We start from the raw sequence: 20,591 nt of genomic DNA, 5'->3' as shown, positions 1-20,591 counted from the left end.
GATCAGCTGCCTCTTGCACACCCCCTACTGGGGATGTGCCCGCAACCAAGGTACATGCCCTTGACCGGAATCGAACCTGGGACCTTTCAGTCCGCAGGCTGACGCTCTGTCCACTGAGCCAAACCGGTTTTGGCCCTCTCCCGCTTTTAAACAGCTAGTTGAACAAATACTTGTGAAGGGCACCATGCCAGAACTGGTGAACGTGAGGTGATAGATCACAGAATCTGTGTTAGGGAATCGTGTGGTGAGGCTAGCTTTTCTTTACTTAGACTGGGGTGTAGGGGGCAGAAGACTTGACATGGTTTTTGATAATGTAGAACAATTAATAATTATTTAGAATTTAAAATATTTAGAATCTTGTGTGTTTTCTACCATCTAGTTGAAACTCTTTAAAGATACTGTTAATTTACATATAGACATGATTTAGCCCAGGTATGGTAGAAAGATGTGTTCTTTTCCCTTCTCTGTTACATTCTGATCTCAGTGTCATGGGAATAAAATCATAGAGTGGGTATTAATAGGTTTAGAAAATACTTCCTAGCCTAAGTATATGATATTCTATTTGCATCCATGAGGAGCATCTTTATACTAGTGGCCCGGTGCACGGATTCGTGCACATTGAAAGGGAAATAATTACAAGAAATATTTTAATATTGCTATTTGCCCTTTCTCCCTCAGCACCTGGGAACGGGCGGTCGCTCCGCCCCCTGCCACTCCCAGCTGGTAGCCACCTACGGGGCCCAATCGCCCCGCTGCCCACCGCCTGGCTCCCAGGTGCTGAGGGATCCTGGTGGCAGCCCACCCCCTGCCATCACAGCTGGTCGCCCTGTGATCGGATTGGCGGGGCATCGGGCCCCCGCACGGCTCCCTCAGCGTCTGGGAGCCCAGTAGCAGGGTGATTGGATCGGTGGGGCGGTCAGTGTTTCGCACCCGCCTTGGCCTGGCACTGCCCACTCACCTGCTTCACCATCCTGCCCTGGTCCACTTACCGGGGCCCATCAGGGCCTGTAGCGCCTCCACTGTCGCCTGCTGCCAGGGCCGCATCGTCAATGCCCACCATGTCCCACACTGCTCCCTGGTGGTCAGTGCACATTATTGCAATCAGTTGAACTCCCAACAGAACTCTTGGTCAAGGGGACAATTTGCATATTAGACTTTTATTATATAGGATATACTAGAGGCCCGGTGCACGAAATACGTGCACTGGGGAGGGGGGTGTCCCTCAGCCCGGCCTGCACCCTCTCCAAACTGGGACAGGATCGGGCCAAAACCGGCAGTCGGATATCCCTCTCACAATCTGGGACCGTTGGCTCCTAACCACTTGCCTGCCTGCCTGCCTGATTGCCCCTACCCGCCTCTGCCTGCTGGCCAGATCGCCCCCTAACTGCTCCCCTGCCGGCCTGATTGCCCCCAACTGCCCTCCCCTGCCGGCTGATTGCCCCCAACTGCCCTCCCCTGCTGGCCTGATCGCCCCCAACTGCCCTCCCCTGCCAGCCTGATCGCCCCCTAACTGCTCTCCTGCGCCGGCTGATCTCGCCCCTAACTGCTTGCTCCCCCACACCGGCCTGATTTTGCCCCTAACTGCTTGCTCCCCTGCGTTGGCCTGATCTCGCCTCAAACTGCTTGCTCCCCTGCCGGCCTAATCACCCCTAACTGCTTACTCCCCTGCAGGCCCGATCACCCCTAACTGCCTCTGCCTCGGCCCCCACCACCGTGGCTTTGTCCGGAAGGAAGTCGGACATCCAGAAGATGTCCAGTTGACCTGGTCTAATTAGCATATTACCCTTTTATTAGTACTAAAAAAGAAAAATGGAGACTCTCCCTCTCCCAGCTCAGTCATTTGGCACCAGCATAACCGGGACAGTATCCTTGGCCTGTCTCCTTTCCCCACCCTTAGAATGGTGTGGGTCCCCCTGTGATCTTGCTGAGACATACAGCAGACCTATTCATTCTCGTCCAAAGGTTCTCAGATGCAGCGTGCAGCTGTGAGCACTTGATCCTTGCTTGGCTTGGAATTTAGCATGTGAACGTCTCCCTAGAGAGTCACACTCCTAGACCAGAGGACTGTTGTTTCAGAGGGTGCTAGGGATTAGGTGATGCTTCTCTGTGACCAGACTAGATGTGAGGCATTTACCATGGGGGTAGACAGGACGGTAGATGTAAGGGTTTGACTTGCTCAGTAATGGGAAACAAATTTGATAATTTAGTAAGTGAGAAAATGGCATATTTTTCTTACATATTCTTTCATTTACTTTTATTTCTCAACTTGAATATTTGTTGTTGAGAAGTAGGCCTCAGTGTGAATTTTAATTAGAACGATAGTATAACATTAATCTTGTGGTAGCAAGCCCAATGTAATATGAATGTATTTTTTTTTAAAAAGGAAAACTTGTATATTATAAAAGGAATAATTGAAGCCATGCCAAGTGCACAGTACTATGCTTTTATGCCATTGTATCTTTTTTTCCCCCCCCGGAATTTCTTTTTTATTTTTTATACTTTACACTGGTCATTTATTACCTTATCCTCCCTGGTTATTCAAAGTCATCTTTTCACCCTAGCTGGTTTGACTCAGTGGATAGAGCATCGGCCTGTGGACTGGAACGTCCCGGGTTCGATTCCAGTCAAGGGCACATGGTCACTCAGGTTGTGGGCTCGATCCCAAGTAGGGGGTGTGCAGGAGGCAGCCAATCAGTGATTCTCTCTCATCATTGATGTTTCTATCTCTGTCTCCCTCTCCCTTCCTCTCTGAAATCAATAAAAAGATATTTAAAAAAATTAAATAAATCGAAAAATAAAGTCATCTTTTTTTCACCAGGAATTTATTTTCTTAGCTTTTTGGAATAAGTGACTGTTTGGATGTAGATTATATTTTTATTATGGAAATTAGTTTCTTAGAGACATTCTTCAGTGAAATTAAAAACCGCTCTGCACCCAGGGAGAAAGCCATGGTCAGGAGGAGTCCCTGCACAATTAGATTCCCCCTTGAATGGCTTCCTCAGTGCCTCTGGCTACGAGAGCTGCTGGCACAGCCCCTGCTGGTTGCGAGGACAGAGCAGGTGATTAATCGAAGATATGATTTTGTATTTGAGGTGAGGCCCCGAGCCATCTTTAGGTTAGCAGGATTCTAATGATATTTGAAAGGTGCACTTTTATCGTGCAGTGCACATTTTAACTGTTTAAATTGGGAGAGAGAAACACTGTCATTTATCATCTAAATGAGAAAGTCAAAGGTGTATTTCATTCCTAGTTTTTTCACTGCTTAGCGCAGAGGCTAGGATGTGTGGCAGTCAGTGTTTGTTCACTGAATGAATAGATGGACAGATGTATGGATCAATAATTGGTTTTCATATTTAAAATACTTTATTTGAAAAGAAACAGTAGCAGATATATTAAATCTGGGGGGGGGGGGGGAGCAACGTTTAATTCTTTTGCTCCCTGTGCTTTGCGTAAATGAGTAGGAAGGGAAATGGGCGATCACTTGGGGCCAGTTAGAGCTGCCTCAGCTTGGGAATGTTCTGGGAAGGATATTCAAAAAGGCAGAAGGAGAAAGAAACAATCTCATTGGTTTCCATGCCTTTTACTGGTATCTGAGAGGTAATTCGGACTTTGGACTCGTAGACTTTGGACTTCTAAGTTGAAGTCCTGCCTTAATTTCCTTATTTACAGAACCAGCCTAAATAGTGAGGTCTTCTTTCCCATCCTAGTTTTTATCTTTCTGTCACTCCAAAGGAATGACAGGGACAGGTGACAACTTCTCACAGGTGAATAGAGGGAGACTAGTGCATGCTGTATGGCCCTTATCTTGTTTGCTAACTAGTTTGATTGAGAGTCATGCTTTTTAGGAAGAATGGGAAAGACACCTCTCTGATGCATAGCACATTTTGGAGCATATTCTCCAAGCCTCAAGAAATCACTTTTACTGAATTACCCTTTAATGTTAAATTTTATTCATGTTTGCTATAGGAAATAAGTGTAAGTCTTATTGTACATTCATGTGAGATTGTCATAGACATCATTTCCATCATCTGATGGCCCTCTGTGGTGCTGCAATGTTGAAATCTTTTCAGAATTTAATAGGGAAAACACTTGTCTTTCCTGGATAACTAGGCGATTTCCTCATTTCTGATCATAAGATTTCTGTAAGACATCCAGAGTCTCCTTTCCCCTTGATTGCAAGCATACTTACGGCCAAGATTTTGTGTTTAGTGTTAATATTTTTGCTGTCTCCTTTTTCTTAACGGTTTTTCTTTTTATAAGGTGATGAATAATATTATTTTACTTTGTATGCACTTTTATTATTTTCTTATATTTTAATCCTCACCTGAGTATATGTTTATTGATTTTAGAGAGAGGAAGAGGGGGAGAGAGAGAAACACCAGTTGGTTGCCTCCCATATGCACCCCGACTAGAGATTGAACCCACAACCTAGGTATGTGCCCCAATGGGGAGTCGAATCCACAACCTTTTTGTTGTACAGGACGACTCTCCAACTGACCCACCTGGCCAGAGCTGTATGCACTTCTTATAAAGTGCTCTAAATTCTTTCTGGAAAGAGTTATGTTTTTAATAGATTGATTAAAACAATAGTATGTACTCATTATTCATTCGTTTCAGTTTATGCGTGTTGGCACACAACCTCTTTAACCACTAACTCCAGTTGATTTTTCTTACTTGTTTAGTCCAGGGCCATGCTGAACATCTCTAAATTTAGGTATACGAATTCTGTTTTAAGACCTTGATATTGTAGTATAAGAACTTGAAGGAAACATAATTGATTTGTTTCTTCCAAAAGCTAACCTTTTGATAAATGACTGAATCCCGTCTGAGAACCTGGGTGATTATAATTCATTGCCTGAACCCACGTCTCGTGTTCATTCATTCCAGCTAAGAGTATAGCACTTAATTGAAATGTGGTTGAAGGGAAGATTTGGATCATTATCCTTTTTCCTGCTACCCACTGTCTATCTTTTATTTGAAGTAACACTGTTTTCTGGGAAGAAGGGTTACTCCACTGATCAGATAGACACAGTGGAGATTTAAATTCTATAGTTCATGTTCTCATTTTTATTTGTACAACTACTCATCAGTACTATGAATTAACTGAATTTTCATTCTTGTTAGTGTTATTTTAACAACACCTGTTAGAAGCAGGCATATGGATCCCACAAGGATACAGACACCTTCCTTTTTTTTTTTTTTTTTTTTTACTATTTTAAATTTTTTTTTATTAAGGTATTATATGTGTACATATCTTACCATTGTCCCCCACCCCCACCCCACACCCATACATGCCCTCACCCCCCAGAGTTTGCGTCCATTGGTTATGCTTATATGCATGCATACAAGTCCTTCGGTTGATCTCTTTACAGACACCTTCCTTGATGAACCCCATTTCATGTTAATCCTACCTCAATTTTGAGTTCTTTTAGCAATTTCATATGCAGGACATTATGTTAGTATATGGAAGTGCTAAAAGGTACTGAGTGGTGTGAGTATGTCCTTATCTAGCTCCTTTCATCTTCATTTTGCTAATTTGTAACCAGCTCCCACACATGGTTATTGTTACAGTGAAAGGAATAATAAAAAAATCTTGAAGCACTCTGCCTGGCTACATTCGGCAGTAATTGGATCAGAATAATAAGCATTTCCAAGCCGTTGGTGATGGCCACTTCGTCCCCAATCTGTATAACCAAATCCTGTGGAAAACAGCTCTGCGATGTGGCATGTGACAGGGTTTGGCTTGTACTCTGAGTCTAGAATTTCACAGTAGCAGAGCACAATGCTAATGGAACACCCATTTCATTCAGCTCATTTTCTGTACCTGGGGTTCCCTATGCCACATCTGCTACTGGAATTTGACTTCACTTTGAATCTGTGTGCTTGTCATGACTTTTTTGGGTAAGTTAATATACTATTTTTCCTAAATTATCTTCTTTAATTGATGAGAGCACCATCAATTAAAGGGAAGACTCTCCTCAGGATTGTCCTTCTCTCCAGCCAGTCCAGCTTGGCTCTCGTGTCGGCTGCTTGTATTTTCCTCACAGGCTTTGGGTATCCCCTGGTTTGACTGACTGCTTACCTGATTTCAGCGCTTGCTCACCTTTGGGATGATTTCTGACCCCACATCTGAAGGTGAGGTGACAGAGTATGGAGCCCTCCTGGAAATGAAGTTGACCAGATATTTTAGAAACCCTCCTGTTATAAACACTTCCAGTAGAAATATTGGGGAAGATAAAGCACACATCCTTTGACCATCTTTATTGCAAGAAAGTAAGGAACCCACAGGGAAAGAGGAGTGAGCATTCTTGAGAGAGAGGGAGAGAGAGAGAGAGAGAGAGAGAGAGAGAGAGAGAGAGGTAGCTGACACAGAGGGAACCTCTGCTGATACTAGGGACCTAGATGTCAAGGAAACAGGATTTCATCTGCACCTCTCTGAAGGGTTAGGGCCTAGGGTGGGGAGAGAACATCCATTAGCAAAGGGAGGAGGCTTCTTAGCTTGAAATAAAACGTCTCTTGGTAGTCTTGGGTTTGGGATTTGAATTTGTGCTACCTGCATGAGCTGGAAAACCTCAAGCTGAGAAACTCATCTCCATGCTTCTGGGTCAGAGACACCCAAGGGCACAAAGGCACCCACAACCCACTGATTATGAGCTCTAAAATGTGAGCAAAATACAAAAATATTACTTAGGAAATGAGCCACCATGAATGAGAGTCATCTTAAAGTCAGTTTTGCTGTGCCATTTGTTCATCCACTCAACCACAGTTCCTCACATCTTTATCCATCACTCACTGTATACTAGGTACTGTTCTCAGTGCTGTGAGTTTGCTTCCAGGGGTAGGTTATGAACTGTTTTAAGTTCAGGGGCCAGATGTAGTATTCTTTTTATTAACTATATTACCTAGCCTTGGGCTGGCTTCTAGGTATCTATTTTATAATATTCTTTTATTGTTGCTTGATTAAGCATGTAATGCCATTGTCATGAGGAAATGAGAATATTTCTGTCCAAAAAAGTATTATGGTCATTATGTGAGAGTTATGGTGACGTGGGAAAATATTTTGGCTGGTTCTTTATGATATAGATTTCTGTATCCTGCTCTCTCCGTTCTGATTGAGAAGATGATTCCCACCTGATTTCCCGCTGCAGTTTCCTTTACATTCATTCTGTGCCAGGCATGCTTGTAAGTGCTGCCCACCAAGCTAGGATGCTCTCTGTGTGTTGATGATTGACTACCTCACAACTGCTTCTCTGGCCCCAAACACATGTTCAGAATTGGAAATATGTCCCCTGCTCCCTGCCCTGCTGTCTGCCCCAGTGCATGACCTGGGTAGACAGTTGGGCGTGCTCTGTGTCGGCTTGTCTGTCTGTGGGCCGTGGGTCAGGCACTCCTGCTTACCATCAGAACCAGAAAGGAATCGATGGAAGTTATCCCTCCCATAGAACCCAGCTCAGGCCGCGCCGCAGCCAGGACTGTTGTCAGTGCGCTTGCTGGCTGCATGTCAGCTATCGTGTGGGCCCTTTCGGTATGGAAGACGTGGAAGTGCCAGGGGGTACTTTTTGCAAGTGAAGAAGATGGCAGCAGATGTGAGAACAGTTTACTCATCGTGATGTCAACTGGTGTTTTGTTTTCATTTTGGTTGAACAATCTATAGGTACTTACGAAAATATTTTACTGTAAAAAAATTAAGAAAATATCAAACTGCCATTATCTATTACAATGTAATTCAGTTTAGTTCTTCGGAAAGAACTTTAAGTTATAAGTTTAAAAAAATACTGAAATTTATGTTAGTATTAAAGTAAGCTTCAAAAGTTTTAAGTAATCTAGCGGACATTAGCATTCAGATTTGCTATAATAAATTATGCTGCTTTTGTACAGATAAAATGACTTTTAGGAAAGTGGAATGTGGCAGTGGAACTGCTGCCCAGTTGTTTGGCCACATCCTTTACTTTCCTCTGATAGCTGTTCCTAAGTGTGTGTGTGGTTTTCGTTTTTGTAAAGGAAGCTGTTCATATTTTGTATTTCCTCTGTAGCCATGACCAAGAGGGTAATTTCTTCACTAACCTACACTTAACCAGTTTGAATTTCCTGCATTGCCATGCATCTGTGAAAAGATCCTGTCTTACTGGTATTTCTAGTAAACTTCAGCATGGTGAGATCATGTGAACACTGCGAAGGGGACATTGGCAGGAGCTTGGGGAATATTTTAGTTACTTGCAATGCTGTGTTATGGTTAATTTCAAGACAAATTTTATTACATAATTTCATTTTATGTATTTACTGTCATCCAAGACTACAGTGTTTTAGATGATTGGAACTTAGCCTTCTGAGAGCCCCAGATTTTCAGCTCTTTTAATGGGAAAAATTCCAAAATAAGCAATTTCCTTCTTAATTAGAAGATAGTGGATATAATAGAACCTATAGTTTACCATTCAGGGTCATCTCTTTATTTCGTGAGGACATACAGTGATGCTTTTGGGAGTAGGTAGCATGTTGGGCTTCTTCCTACATTTAATTGCCATTTATTCAGAAAATACTGAATTCTTTCCTAGGTGTGAAGATTCAGTGATTAAGGCATATTTCCTGCTCTCAGAAGGTTCACAATGTTACAGGAAAGGACAAAAAAAATCTCAGGAAAGGCATTTAGGGTATTCAGGTTTGAGATCCAGATAGACCTGAATTCAAACTACGGGGTGAATGAATTCAAACTACGGGGTGAATGAAGTTGTATTAGACTCTGTCTAGCATTTGTGTGACCAGAGTTCTGAGTGCATGAGTCTGTTTACCTGCCTGTGGCAGTGGAAGGATTTCCTGTAGTTTATTGGCCTATGAAAGAATATAATGTACCATATCCTTGGGGAAGCATTTTTATTCTTACATAGGATCATTTGTTCTTAGGGAAAAAGGTTTTTAACACCATGTACAAAAGGAAAACACTTTTATTCTATTGAGCATACACTTATTGAATACCTTGAGGTATTTTAAAAGTCCTTACCCTTAAGTAACTAATAGGCATTTAAAAGTCCTTACCCTTAAGTAACTGCCAGGCTAGCAGGGAATATAAGGGCTCAAATACCTATAATATGATGGAGAATTGAATGAGCAACTCACGAAAAATAGAAGAATATGCTGTGAAGATGGAAGACAACAAATGCACACCCAGTAGGGAGAAGCAGCAAGGATGTTTGGAGCGGGTGGTTTTGAAGATGCATCAGGAAAGATGGCTAAAATTGGGGGGTTGGGGGTGACCTTTGTAATCAGCAGAGTAAACTTGGGGCTTGGCGAATAAGGAGGAATTTTACTTTGAAAGGAACATGATTAGAGGACAGTGTAAGGTAGGTCACACAGAGAGGGTGGGGCCGTCTGTGAGGGGCGCTGAGTGCCAGGCTGAGGAAGGTGTTCCTGGGTGGTGTCTGAGCTCAGTGACTGGTGAATACTATTCCTGGGTGAACCCGATCGGGTCACAATCTAGTGTTTCCTTTATATACCATTGGATTTGCTAATGCTCGGTTTAAGATTTTTGTATCCTATCCATGGGTGATATTCCCTTTAATTTTTCATTTTTACACTCTCCATATCTGATTTAAATATCAAGGTGTATAATGGCCTCATGAAATTAGTTGTGGGTGTTACCACTTTTTTCCCTCTGGATGAGTTTGTGCGATTCTGCAATAATCTGTTTCTTGAATGTTGGTTGAACCTATCTGTAAAATATCTGTACTTACTGTGTTCTTTGTGAGATGATTTTATTTTCATGCTTAACATTATCTTAGGTTTTTTGTTTTTTTTAAAATATATTTTATTGGTTTTTTTACAGAGAGGAAGGGAGAGGGATAGAGAGCTAGAAACATCGATGAGAGAGAAACATCGACCAGCTGCCTCCTGCACACCCCCCACCGGGGATGTGCCCGCAACCAATGTACATGCCCCTGACCGGAATCGAACCCGGGACCCTTCAGTCCGCAGACCGACGCTCTATCCACTGAGCCAAACCGGTCTCGGCACATTATCTTAGGTTTTAAGATCTGTCTCATATGAGAGACATCTGCTTCATAGATAGTTTAAGTACTTTATAATAACAAAATAACCATAATTCCTATCTCTTGTCCCTTTTCTCATTGCTTTTATTTTTTTTCACTTGTAAATAAGCATACATTGTGTGTGTGTGTGTGTGTGTGTGTGTGTGTGTGTGTGTATTATTGAGTACATGGTTGGTGTTATTATTTTAAACAAACTGTTATCTGGTAGCTCTGATGGGAGTGATATTGGGGGGTAGGGAAATAGAGTCAAAAAAAGAACTCATGGACAACAATGTGGTGATTATTGGGAAGGGTGGGGGGGGTGGAAGAGGGTGTATGGGGGATTAATGGTTATGGAAAATAAAGAGAAAAAAATCAAACATACACACAAATACACGTTTTTCGTCCTCTCCCACAGCATATCTGTAAAATACACGTTTTTATTTTACCTTTACTCATTCCTTCTTCAATGCGCTTTATTTTTGTAGATCTGAGTTTCTGACCTACATTATTCTCCTTCTCTCTAAAGAACTTCTTTTAACATTTTTGCAAGGTATATCTAGTGGCAACAAATTTCCTCAGTTCTTATTTGGGTGAAAAATTCTTCGTCTTTCATTTTTGCAGGGTACAGAATTGTAGGCTGGTGGTTTGTTTTCTCAACACTTTCAATATTTTACTCCACTTTCTTGCTTGCATGGTTTCTGAGAAGTCAGATGTAATTCTTATCTTCCTTCCTTTACAGGGAAGTTGCTATTTTCACCCTGGCTTCTTTCAGAATTTTTCTCACTTTGACAATGATGCATAGGTGAGTTTTGGGAGGGGGAGCATTTCTCCTACGTGGTGTTCTCGGAGCTTCCTGAATGTGTGTCTTGGTATCTGACATTAATTTGTGGGAAAATTCAGTCATTATTGTTTCAAGTATTTCTTCTTTCTTCTTCTTCTTCTAGTATTCCTGTTGGGTGTATGTTAATGCCTTTTGTAGTTGTGCCACGGTACTGGGATATTTTGTAAAAGTAAACAATCTTCTTTCCGGTTTGCTTTTCAGTTTTGGAGTTTTCTGTGAGAGATCTCCTCAAGCTCAGAGATTTTTTCCTCAGTCATGTCCATTCTCCTAATAAACCCATCTGAGGCATTCTTCACTTATTGCAGCATTTTCCTCTAGAATTTCCATATGTTCTTGCATGCTGTCTACTTTATCCATTAGAGCCCTTACCATATTAAACATAGCTGTTTTCAATTCCTGGTCTGATAATTCCAACATCCATGTCATTTCTGAGTCTGGCTATGATGCTTGCTCTGGCTCTTCAAACTGTGTTTTCTGCCTTTTAACGTGTCTTGTAATATTTTTCTTGATAGCTGGACAAGATGTACTGATTAAAAGGAACTGTTGTAAATAGGCTTTTAGTGATGTGGTGATAAGGTGTGGGGGGAAGGGAAGCATTCTGCAGCCCTATGATTACGTGTGTGTGTGTGTGTGTGTGTGTGTGTACATTTTTATTGAGGTGAAAAGTGCAAAACATAAATCTTGCCATCGTAACCATTTCTAAGTGTACAGTTCTGTAGAGTTAAGTATATTCACACTGTTGTTCAACCAATCTCCAGAACTTTTTATCTTGCAAAACTGAAACTATACCCATTAAGCAATAACTCACCATTCCTACCTTTCCTAGTTCCTGGAATCACCATTCTACTTTTTGTTCCTATGAATTTGACTACTCTAGGTTCCTCATATAAATGGAATCACACACGTTGTAGTATTTGTCAGAATTTCCTTTTTAAGGCCAAATAATACGCCTTTGTTGTGCACAGCTCCTTTTGTTTATCCATTTACCTGGTGATGGACACGTGGGTGCTTCCACCTCTGGGCTTTGTGACTAGTGCTGCTGTGAACATGGGTGTGCAGGTATCTCTTCAGATCCTGCTTCCCGTGCTTTTGGTTATATGCCCATAAGTGGAATTGCTGGATCATATGGTAGTTTCTATTTTTTATTTTATTTTTTTGTGTGGCCGGGGGGAGGCTAGTTAATGCCTCAATCACCTCACATAATTGCCATTTCTTTTTTGTGATGAGAACATTTAAGATTTACTGTTTTAGCAACTGTCAAGTGTATCATAGTGCCATTAACCATAATTTTCATGCTTTACATAATATCCCCAGAACTTTGGGTCTCGGTCTTTCAGTGCACTTTGCCTCTGAACTGTCTTCAAGTATTTTTCTCAGTTTCTCCCACACCCTCTTAGGTATGACAACTTGGCTAGAGTGGGCTGGAGTTGGGCATTCTCTCTTCCCAGGCCAGTTAGGCTCTGGTTCAATCGCTTTTACTGAGGGCAGGCCTTGTTAAGAAGAACAGAATGCTCTAGCGTATTTCAGAATTACTCCTTGTCGCCTTCTCCTGCTGGAAGCGAGGGATTCTTCTTCAGAGTTTACTGTGAAGACCTGGTGAGCGCCTGGAGATAAACTCACAAAGGCTTGGTCCTCCTCAGGATTTTCTCTCTCAGTCTTGCCCACACTGAGCCTGCCTCAGCTCCTCAGTCACAGTGCAGGTTTCCCTAGGCGAGGACTGGTTCCCACAGAGGTTTCAGCTATTGATTTGTGTTCTGGTACATGTAATTCTTTGTATTAGTCTTTGGATACCTCCAGTTTTTCCCCCTGTGACTCACTGCTGTTATGGGTCTAAGAAGAGTTTATGTGTGGTCATGTTCCCTCCTTGATATTTCTCATACTTTTCTGCAAAACCAGCAAAGATTATTGTGATTTATCTAAGATCTAGTTATATAGTAGTTATATCCTGGAAGTGTAACCTGTAATTTCACTTTTTGCTTAAGTTATTAAGAACATGTTACCATGTCACCCTATAGTCTTCTGTAATACATAGTGTTTTATGGCTGTGCCAATATTTACTGAACCAATATCCTATTGTGGGCATAAAAGTTACTTTAGATTTTTCCTTACAAAAATGGTGTGGTGGAAATCCTCCTAAATCTTTGTACAATCCAGGATTATTTTCTTATAAATTTCTAGAAGCAGATTTGCTAAATCAAAAAGTTTGCACCTGGCTGGTGTGGCTCAGTGGTTGAGTATCAGCCTATGAACCAGAAGGTCACAGTTTGATTCCCCATCAGGGCACGTGCCCAGGTTCTGGGCTTGACTCCTCGTAGGGGGCTGCCTCAGATCTTTCAGGAGGCAGCTGATCAATGATTCTCTCTCATCATTGATGTTTCTATCTCTCTCTCCCTCTCCCTTCCTCTTGAAATCAATAATGAAAAGAAAAAGGTTTACAACATTTTAAGTCTTTTGAATTATATCACCAAATTGGTCTCTCATTTCTCTGTGCCCTACGTGGCTATGCTTTTCAGTTTTTGTCACTTCAATAAGTGGAATGTCCTCCTTTTTGAATTAAGGCACAGGACTTTTGATACCAGTGAGCTGTTTCACCACCTGTGTCAGGTGTAGATGCACTCTTAGAAATATCTAGCTCCCACTCCCTTCAACCAGTAATCCAGCTGTTTGCCTTGCAGCCTCTGCCCCCTCCTTTCTCTGTACACATAATTAAGTGTGCATGTTCTCAGAACGGGCTATTGAAACCACGCGAAGAAAGTAAGAGGGAGTAACTTTCCCTGAAAAGGTACCTCTTCTCTGTTCTCTGAGCACAGCGGGGACCCACGGCTTCCTCCGTGAATTATTTTACTCCATGGGCTGCAGTGACTGTCAGCCTAGGCTTTCAGGGGACCCAGATCCTGAGTGGTTGGTGTTTACCCAGGGTTCCTAGAGAACCTCATTCGGTCAGTATTTATTATTTCCCGTTTTCTTAGAAGACTCTTGGGGGCTCTGTAGCATACTTAGTGCCTTGTTAAGCACTTAATTAAAGAAGTACTGCTGGGTGCTGCAGGTGAGGTAAAAATCGGAGTCTAGGAGTTTGTGGTCTACTATGTATGATGAATTAAACAGAAAAATAGCTCTACCACAAATAGAGAAGACCCTTGCCATGTGAGTCTGTAACAGTGCTTCAGTGTACTACATCTAAAGGGGCTGGTGCTCTTCTGAATAAGACAGCTTTTCTGTGGCATGCATCTCTAAAATTGATAGTGCAAGTCAATGGGAAAATGATTTGATACTGACATCTTTGGAATAAGCTTGGGCATAACCAGGCATGCATGTCTTTAGTTATTATCTCACTAGCATGTTTTGAGAATAATACTAGATAGATAGATAGATAGATAGATAGATAATCAGTATAAAGACATATAATTATCACTAAGCTCTATTTATCTTTGCAGTGGTGGTGTAAAATTTCCATGTATATAGTTATTTCCCTACCTGTGTAAGTGGCCACATGACCAGTGGTTATTGAGAGTATTCCTGCCTTAAAAGGCAGCCTTGGGAGGCAAATTCAAACTAGCCTCTAGGCAGCTAATGAAGCTCATTAGGAACCAGCTAGAACCGCCTTGTACTCCATGGATATTTGTGGGTTGTGGAAATTCCCCAGCGGAAGGAGTACCTATAATTAAAGACAGGTCATCTTAGTTGCTTCCGTTAAAAAGAAGAGTAGAGTTCAGGACCTGTTGCCATCTGTAGAAAGGGGCACTGAGGTGGCCTGCCTGAGGATGGAGAGAGCCCCGCTCCGTCTACCCTGCCAGCTATAGAGTTAAATCCAAGACAACGGCCGAGCACGGCTGCAGAGTAGAAATCAGGATGTGTTTAATGTACACCCCCAACCAAAAAATCTCATTTTCCTTTCCCTTCTCCCTAACCCCAAGCAAGTCTATAATCAAAACCTTAAACTATAGGATGTTTGGAATATTTTATTCAGAAGTTTCTACTGTGTTTTTCTTCCTGCTTTATGTTCATCTAATATCTATGTATTTTTTCTTCAAATCTTCTTTTTACTTCAAATAGAACTATATTCTGAAATGTTATCTTATCTCCATTTATTACCATTAATATGTATTTTCTTTGTGGACACCTGCTTAGCTTGAGAAGTAACATAACATCTTTGATACTTGGGATTTTCTATATTGGGAGAGTATTCATTAAGCTTGTATATAATAATTTTAAAAATTCTTTCTGAATAATTGATTTAACCTTTCTAAAAATCTCAAAGGATGCTGGCCTAATATACCTGACAGCTTGTTCTACCTATTTATTGTGAGATACATCATACATGTAGGAGAATATGTTAGACATATTGGAAGTAAAGAATAATTATAAGAGTGAACACCCAAAACTGCCACCCAGATCAAGACATGGACTGTGGTGAGCACTGAGCAACACTCCTGTGTGGACCCCTCTCTGCTCACAATCTTGTCCCCAGGGGATCGCTACACTGCTTTATATTACATTTTTCTTGTTTCTAAGACTGTCTGTGTCTGCAGTTTTTACTGATAAAATTAGTTTTGCCTGTTTTGAGCTCTATATAAACCCATCCATATTGTAGGTTTTTTTTCATAGATCCCTTGTTCAACATTACGTTTGAGAAAGTCACCCATTTTATTCTGTAGTTCATTTTCCTTGCTGTATAGAATTCTGTTGTTGAATATACTGTACCACACTTGATTCATTCAGATTGGTTTCAAGTTTTGGCTAATGTAAATGATGCTACTGCTACAAATGCCTGTGTGTGTGTCCCCTGGAGTACTTGTGAAGACTGTGTCTGATGCATATAGTCAAATAGATAATCTCATCACTAAATGGAGAAAAGCGAACATTTCAGAATATAGTTCTATTTGACGTAAAAGGAGTGGAATTGCTGTATTCAGAGTGTTCACATCTTCATTAGAGCTAATGAATCATACTTTTCCAGAGTGGTTGCATGCTTATAACATTTAATGAATATTTCTATCAAAATTGTGTACATGGAAAATATCTTCCCAAATTTATCTCTGATCTCTAACATTAATTCAAATGCTTCTTAAAAAATCAAAAGTGCATTTTTATCCCCCCGCCCCCGGTGAATTTTATTCATGTCAGTGGAAAGTAGGAGTCAGATAAAACGAACGATAGCATAAGTGCTTTTCTCAGGGTTACTATTGTACTTTAATAGTCAGCCGAAATGTTTTCTGTGTAGTTGCTGTTTTGAAACAGAATATTAAACAGCCATGTACTCAGTGGTTGAGATTTAATAAAATTAACCATTTTATTGCTGAATCGAACATTCTTAAGTGAAGCTGGCATTTCAAAGAAACCCAGTGAGTACTGGTACAGTTGGGTACCAGTGTCTTGATTGGATCAAAGAGCTGGCAGTTAGACCCACTGTCACTTTGGCACTATTGATACAAATTATCAACACAGTGAGGAAGGCACATAATGTCCTAGTTTTATTATAAAAGTTATTTTGACTTTATGGACACCCTGGGGGGTTTCGGTGGGATGACTGATAATTTACATTGTCCTATTTAATGTAGATGCTTTAATAATCATGAATTATGCTCTTAAGTTGTTTAAGTTGCTTTTGCTTTTGCCATCTGTGATGCTGCCAGAATAGGGACTAAGGTGGTATTATTCAGTGGTGTTAGTATTTTAGGAGGACGGACTTGGCATTCATTTGAATTTTATAGCATTTGTTTTCACTTTATTTTTTCAGGTGCAAGTGCTTCCTGAGAGATTTTGGTGGTTTTGATTTACTGGCACATACAAAATGTATATACTGTGACTCATCTGTAGTAGGGCATCTCGAGGAAATGATGTGTAGCTGCTGCCTTGCTCCTGCCTGCCTCCTCCTTTTGTTGAGCACCCAGTTTATGCACGGTCTACTCCAGAGATGAGGAAGACAGGGTCCCTGGCTCCGGGAGCGTAGAGAAGAGCTTCGGCACGCAGGAGTTAGTGCTCGGTGCTCTGGGAAGAGCACAGGAGAGGTGCCGTTGTAGGTGGCTTTTAAAGGAAGCGTTGGGGCCTGGCCTGGCAAGGGAGCGGCAGCGGTGGAGACGTGAAGGAGAGGAAGAACACAGTACTGTGTGGACAGGGAGTGGCCCAATGCCATGGGGTCACACAGGCTGGACGTGAGGCTGTGTCAGGAGAAGAGGACAAGCTGGAATCGGATCATAAAGGGTCTTGCTGGGACTCGGCCCCATTGACCAGTGGTTCTCCAAGCCTGCTCCCAGACCAGCTGCTTTAGCGTCTCTTGGGAGCTCGTTAGAAATGCAGACACCTGGGCCCAGCCCAGGCTTTTCGGTCCGGTTTGTGGCTGCGGCCCGGCTGTGTGTGTCACTGGGCCTCCAGGGGACTGCCCAGGCCAGGAAAGAACAGTGGAGGCTCTTGAGCAGCCTTGCGCTTTTTTAAAAGTTCCCTCTGAGGACCCTCTGGAAGGTGGATGGTGTGGGGGAGTTAGGGGCTGAGTCATTGCTGTTTTTGTGGATAGGATGTGGTTCTGGACTGAAGGTAGTAGGAAGAAGAGAATGGATTTGCTGGACTTCATTGCTATTAGACAGTTTAAAAGTTGAGAAAACAGCTGTGCTTTGCTCTGTGACCTACCTCCAATCAGGGATGGAGGGGTTTTAAACACCTTTGATGCCCTCTGTCTTTGGGGAACATCTTTTACTGAAGCGGGGGGGGGGGGGGGGGGGCGGGGGCGGGGGGAGACAAATCACATAACTGGCCTGAGCCTTTTTAGTCTCCTTTTGGTTGTTGCCTGCTTCATCAGAATGACGGCCTCTGGAGGGTCATCTTGCGTATCCGGAGTCTTAGAAAGGAGGGCAAAGTGTGGGAGACAGGCAGTGATTTCAGGTCTGCCCAGCTACTGGCCAATTTAATAACCGGTAATGGCACTCAGACTTACGTTGTCCATTGTCTCTAAGTTGGTGGGGTGTACCTTTTTGCTCTTTGAATTTTACCCATCACTAACTCCATTTGGTACATGTCAGTGTAAAGATGGGTCTCCAATTTCAGGTACAGCGATTATTTTGTTAGAAGCTTTATTCTTCAGCATTTTAACACTTTTTTTAATCCTACTTTGTTTTACAGATTTGTAAGACTCCAGGGCCTGCACGCTGTGATTAATCAGATGGTTCCTGAAATGACTGGGAAACAGACACTGTACGGGCCAGTTGAAGAGTGTATGTTGGTGTATATTTAAAACCTTTCTATGCACACACACACAAACACACGCGAGAAGACAGGCTCGTTCTGGTGCACACTTGAAGCATTTTACAACTGATGAAAATTAATCTAAGAATCAGATGGAGCAACTTGACACCACTGGGCTCAGGAGCCCGGGGAGAAAAATACTTCACTAATGGCCAATTTTCCATGTGGTCTGCACGGGTAAAGAAAGTTTGCAAAAAGAAGAAAAAAAAACTTGCACAGATCAAGCTTCAGAAATACCTCTCCAGTTTAAATAAGGAGCTAAGTGAGACGGCGGCTGAGGGAGAAGTGTGATCTCAAGCATTGCAGGTGGGATCAAGCGGCGTTTTTTGCACTTTATTTTTCAGTGGGTTTGACGATTTGGACAGAGACTGTAAAATTCTGGACTGACAAGTTTCTTTACGGTGCGCTTGTGACTGGAGGAAAGCCGGTTCAGGTTGGATGGGACAAGTTTGAACAATGAACTGGTTCCTTTGCCTTTTTCAGTTGACTGTACTCGAGAAATTTTAATTTATTATTTCCCTTTCCTTTTCTGTGTCTACAGGATAATATCCTAGGTAGCATTTGAAACCGATAAATAAATACCAAGGAACATCCAAGCAAAGCTGCTTTTCCTTGGACCGTGCGTGTGGCATTTGGAGACATTCTCTGAATGTGAACAGAACAGGGCCCGTCAGCTAACGTGCTAACTCGTTAGGGAACCAGTGGGGAAGAACCCGGCCCTTGCCTGTGGTTTTGTTCTCTTTTCTGTGGAGTTGGAGAAGACTTGTGCATATAAGAGGAGGCTTACTTGATGGACTTAAATCTGAGATTCTTTTTTTCCCTTCAAGATGAAAAAATATGTGATTTTTAGGAGCAGAAAGGGGAGAAGTTAGACTGGGGGTGGAGGGGAGGAGACAGGCAAAAGAGAAGAAATCTTCAGCGAGGCTTTGTTTTGTCAGCAAGAGGGTTTAGGGTTCACCTGAGGCCAACACCTGGGCCAGCGCTCTGGCTCCGGAGTGAAGGGGCTCTCCCGGCCCCTCGGTGGCATGAGGGCGTGCGCTGTGCGGGCCGTCAGATAGAGCCCAGCTCTCGGGGGCACAGTGACCTGCCAGGAAACCGCTGGGCTCTCAGGTGGGACGTTTGGGCTCTGAACCACGGCCAAGAACCTTTTCTTCCTGAACTTGGACTGCTGTCTGCACAAACTGGTCGTTTTGCACGGTGTGTGTGCCTTTTCCCCCTTTATGCAACCTTTTTCAGCTTTAGCAGCAGGATTTGTCTAGTTGAGAAAACATGCCAGAGGGTGGCTTCAGAAAGAGGAGGATCCCCTGTGCTTTGTTTCTGCCTCTGAACTTCTGAAGAAAAAATTCCAGCTCGAGGGATTCTTAAAGCCTTAAGTTACTTGAAATCTATGTATTTGCAACCCTTGGTCTCTGGAATCATGTTACACTAAACTGGAATCTCAGGCGGAATCGGAATAACCAAGTTGAGTAAAAAGAAGGAAACTCAGTGTCTTGAGCACTACGTATTAGCGATGCTCTTTCTCCAAAGGGTCAGCCCACTCTTCCTCTAAGGACTTGAAAATAAAAACGGACCCCACATTTTTTTAAGCATTACCTTTTCTTAGCAGACTGCCGTCATCTTTTATAGAGGAATTTTTTCACTATGCATTTGGTGGATCTTTATAAAATACTGACCTTCTAATTAGATCCAGGTCCATCTTAATTAAAGGAGACCGGGGAAGCCAAGCAGCCAACCACCAAAACAGAACCGGTCCATGAGAGGACCTGGGCTGGCTTTGTCAGCGTCGGCGTCGCTCTTCGGGGACAGCAGTCCACGGAGGAAGCATGCATGCAGCGCTGGAGCAGGGGCCTGTCCTCTGCAGCGACTCCAACATCCTCTGCCTGTCCTGGAAGGGCCGCGTCCCCAAGAGCGAGAAGGAGAAGCCTGTGTGCAGGAGGCGCTACTATGAGGAGGGCTGGCTGGCCACGGGCAACGGCCGCGGCGTCGTGGGCGTGACCTTCACCTCCAGCCACTGCCGCCGGGACAGGAACACGCCGCAGAGAATTAACTTCAACCTGCGGGGCCACAACAGCGAGGTGAGCTGGGGTGTCCTTTCACAGTCTGGTCACTTCTAGAGGTATTTTTGAGCCACCCCACCCACCGGCTCAAAACTTACTTTTCTTCAGCTTCTTGTATTTGCTGCCAAGTGAGACTGTTTGCAAAGTGAATTCTGTCGTCAGTGTTTTGGTGGGAGAGTGTTAGGGCAGACGCAGTGCCCATTGCTTAGTTACCTTATCTTCACCTCCTCCCACCGCAGTGAGCAAACCCCTTGTCCCACCCCACACGCCCTGCAAGCTCCAGGGAGGAGCTCACGGAGGGAGGGCCTGACTCGCCTGGGCACTCAGGGAACCCAGTCCTGGTAGCTCCAGGCATCTGCTGAGGTCACAACGGAACAACCTGGGGCTGTTTTTCTTCTAGAGAACAATTTCTTACACATATTTTCGCTGCCATGC

At 43.0% G+C, this 20,591-nt stretch overlaps 1 protein-coding gene and 1 long non-coding RNA gene across 4 annotated transcripts in view; both read left to right on the top strand.

The window, feature by feature from the left end:
- LOC307105335 overlaps positions 1-20,591 on the top strand; it is a 280,088-nt gene that overhangs the window by 40,578 nt on the left and 218,919 nt on the right. The window lies entirely within an intron of this gene.
- TULP4 (TUB like protein 4) overlaps positions 1-20,591 on the top strand; it is a 138,431-nt gene that overhangs the window by 30,299 nt on the left and 87,541 nt on the right. For all 3 annotated transcript variants that reach the window (XM_079781062.1, XM_079781060.1, XM_079781061.1), the window contains exon 2: positions 17,977-20,174. In XM_079781062.1, the coding sequence (XP_079637188.1) occupies positions 19,923-20,174 (252 nt within the window). In that variant the 5' untranslated portion in view covers positions 17,977-19,922. The remainder of the gene's footprint in view (positions 1-17,976; positions 20,175-20,591) is intronic.

The sequence above is a fragment of the Cnephaeus nilssonii genome (assembly GCF_951640355.1).
Source record: "Cnephaeus nilssonii genome assembly, chromosome: 9".
Lineage (NCBI taxonomy): Eukaryota > Metazoa > Chordata > Mammalia > Chiroptera > Vespertilionidae > Cnephaeus > Cnephaeus nilssonii.
The sequence above is the reverse complement of the archived record's forward strand: the minus strand, read 5'-3'. Positions and strand labels throughout refer to the sequence as shown.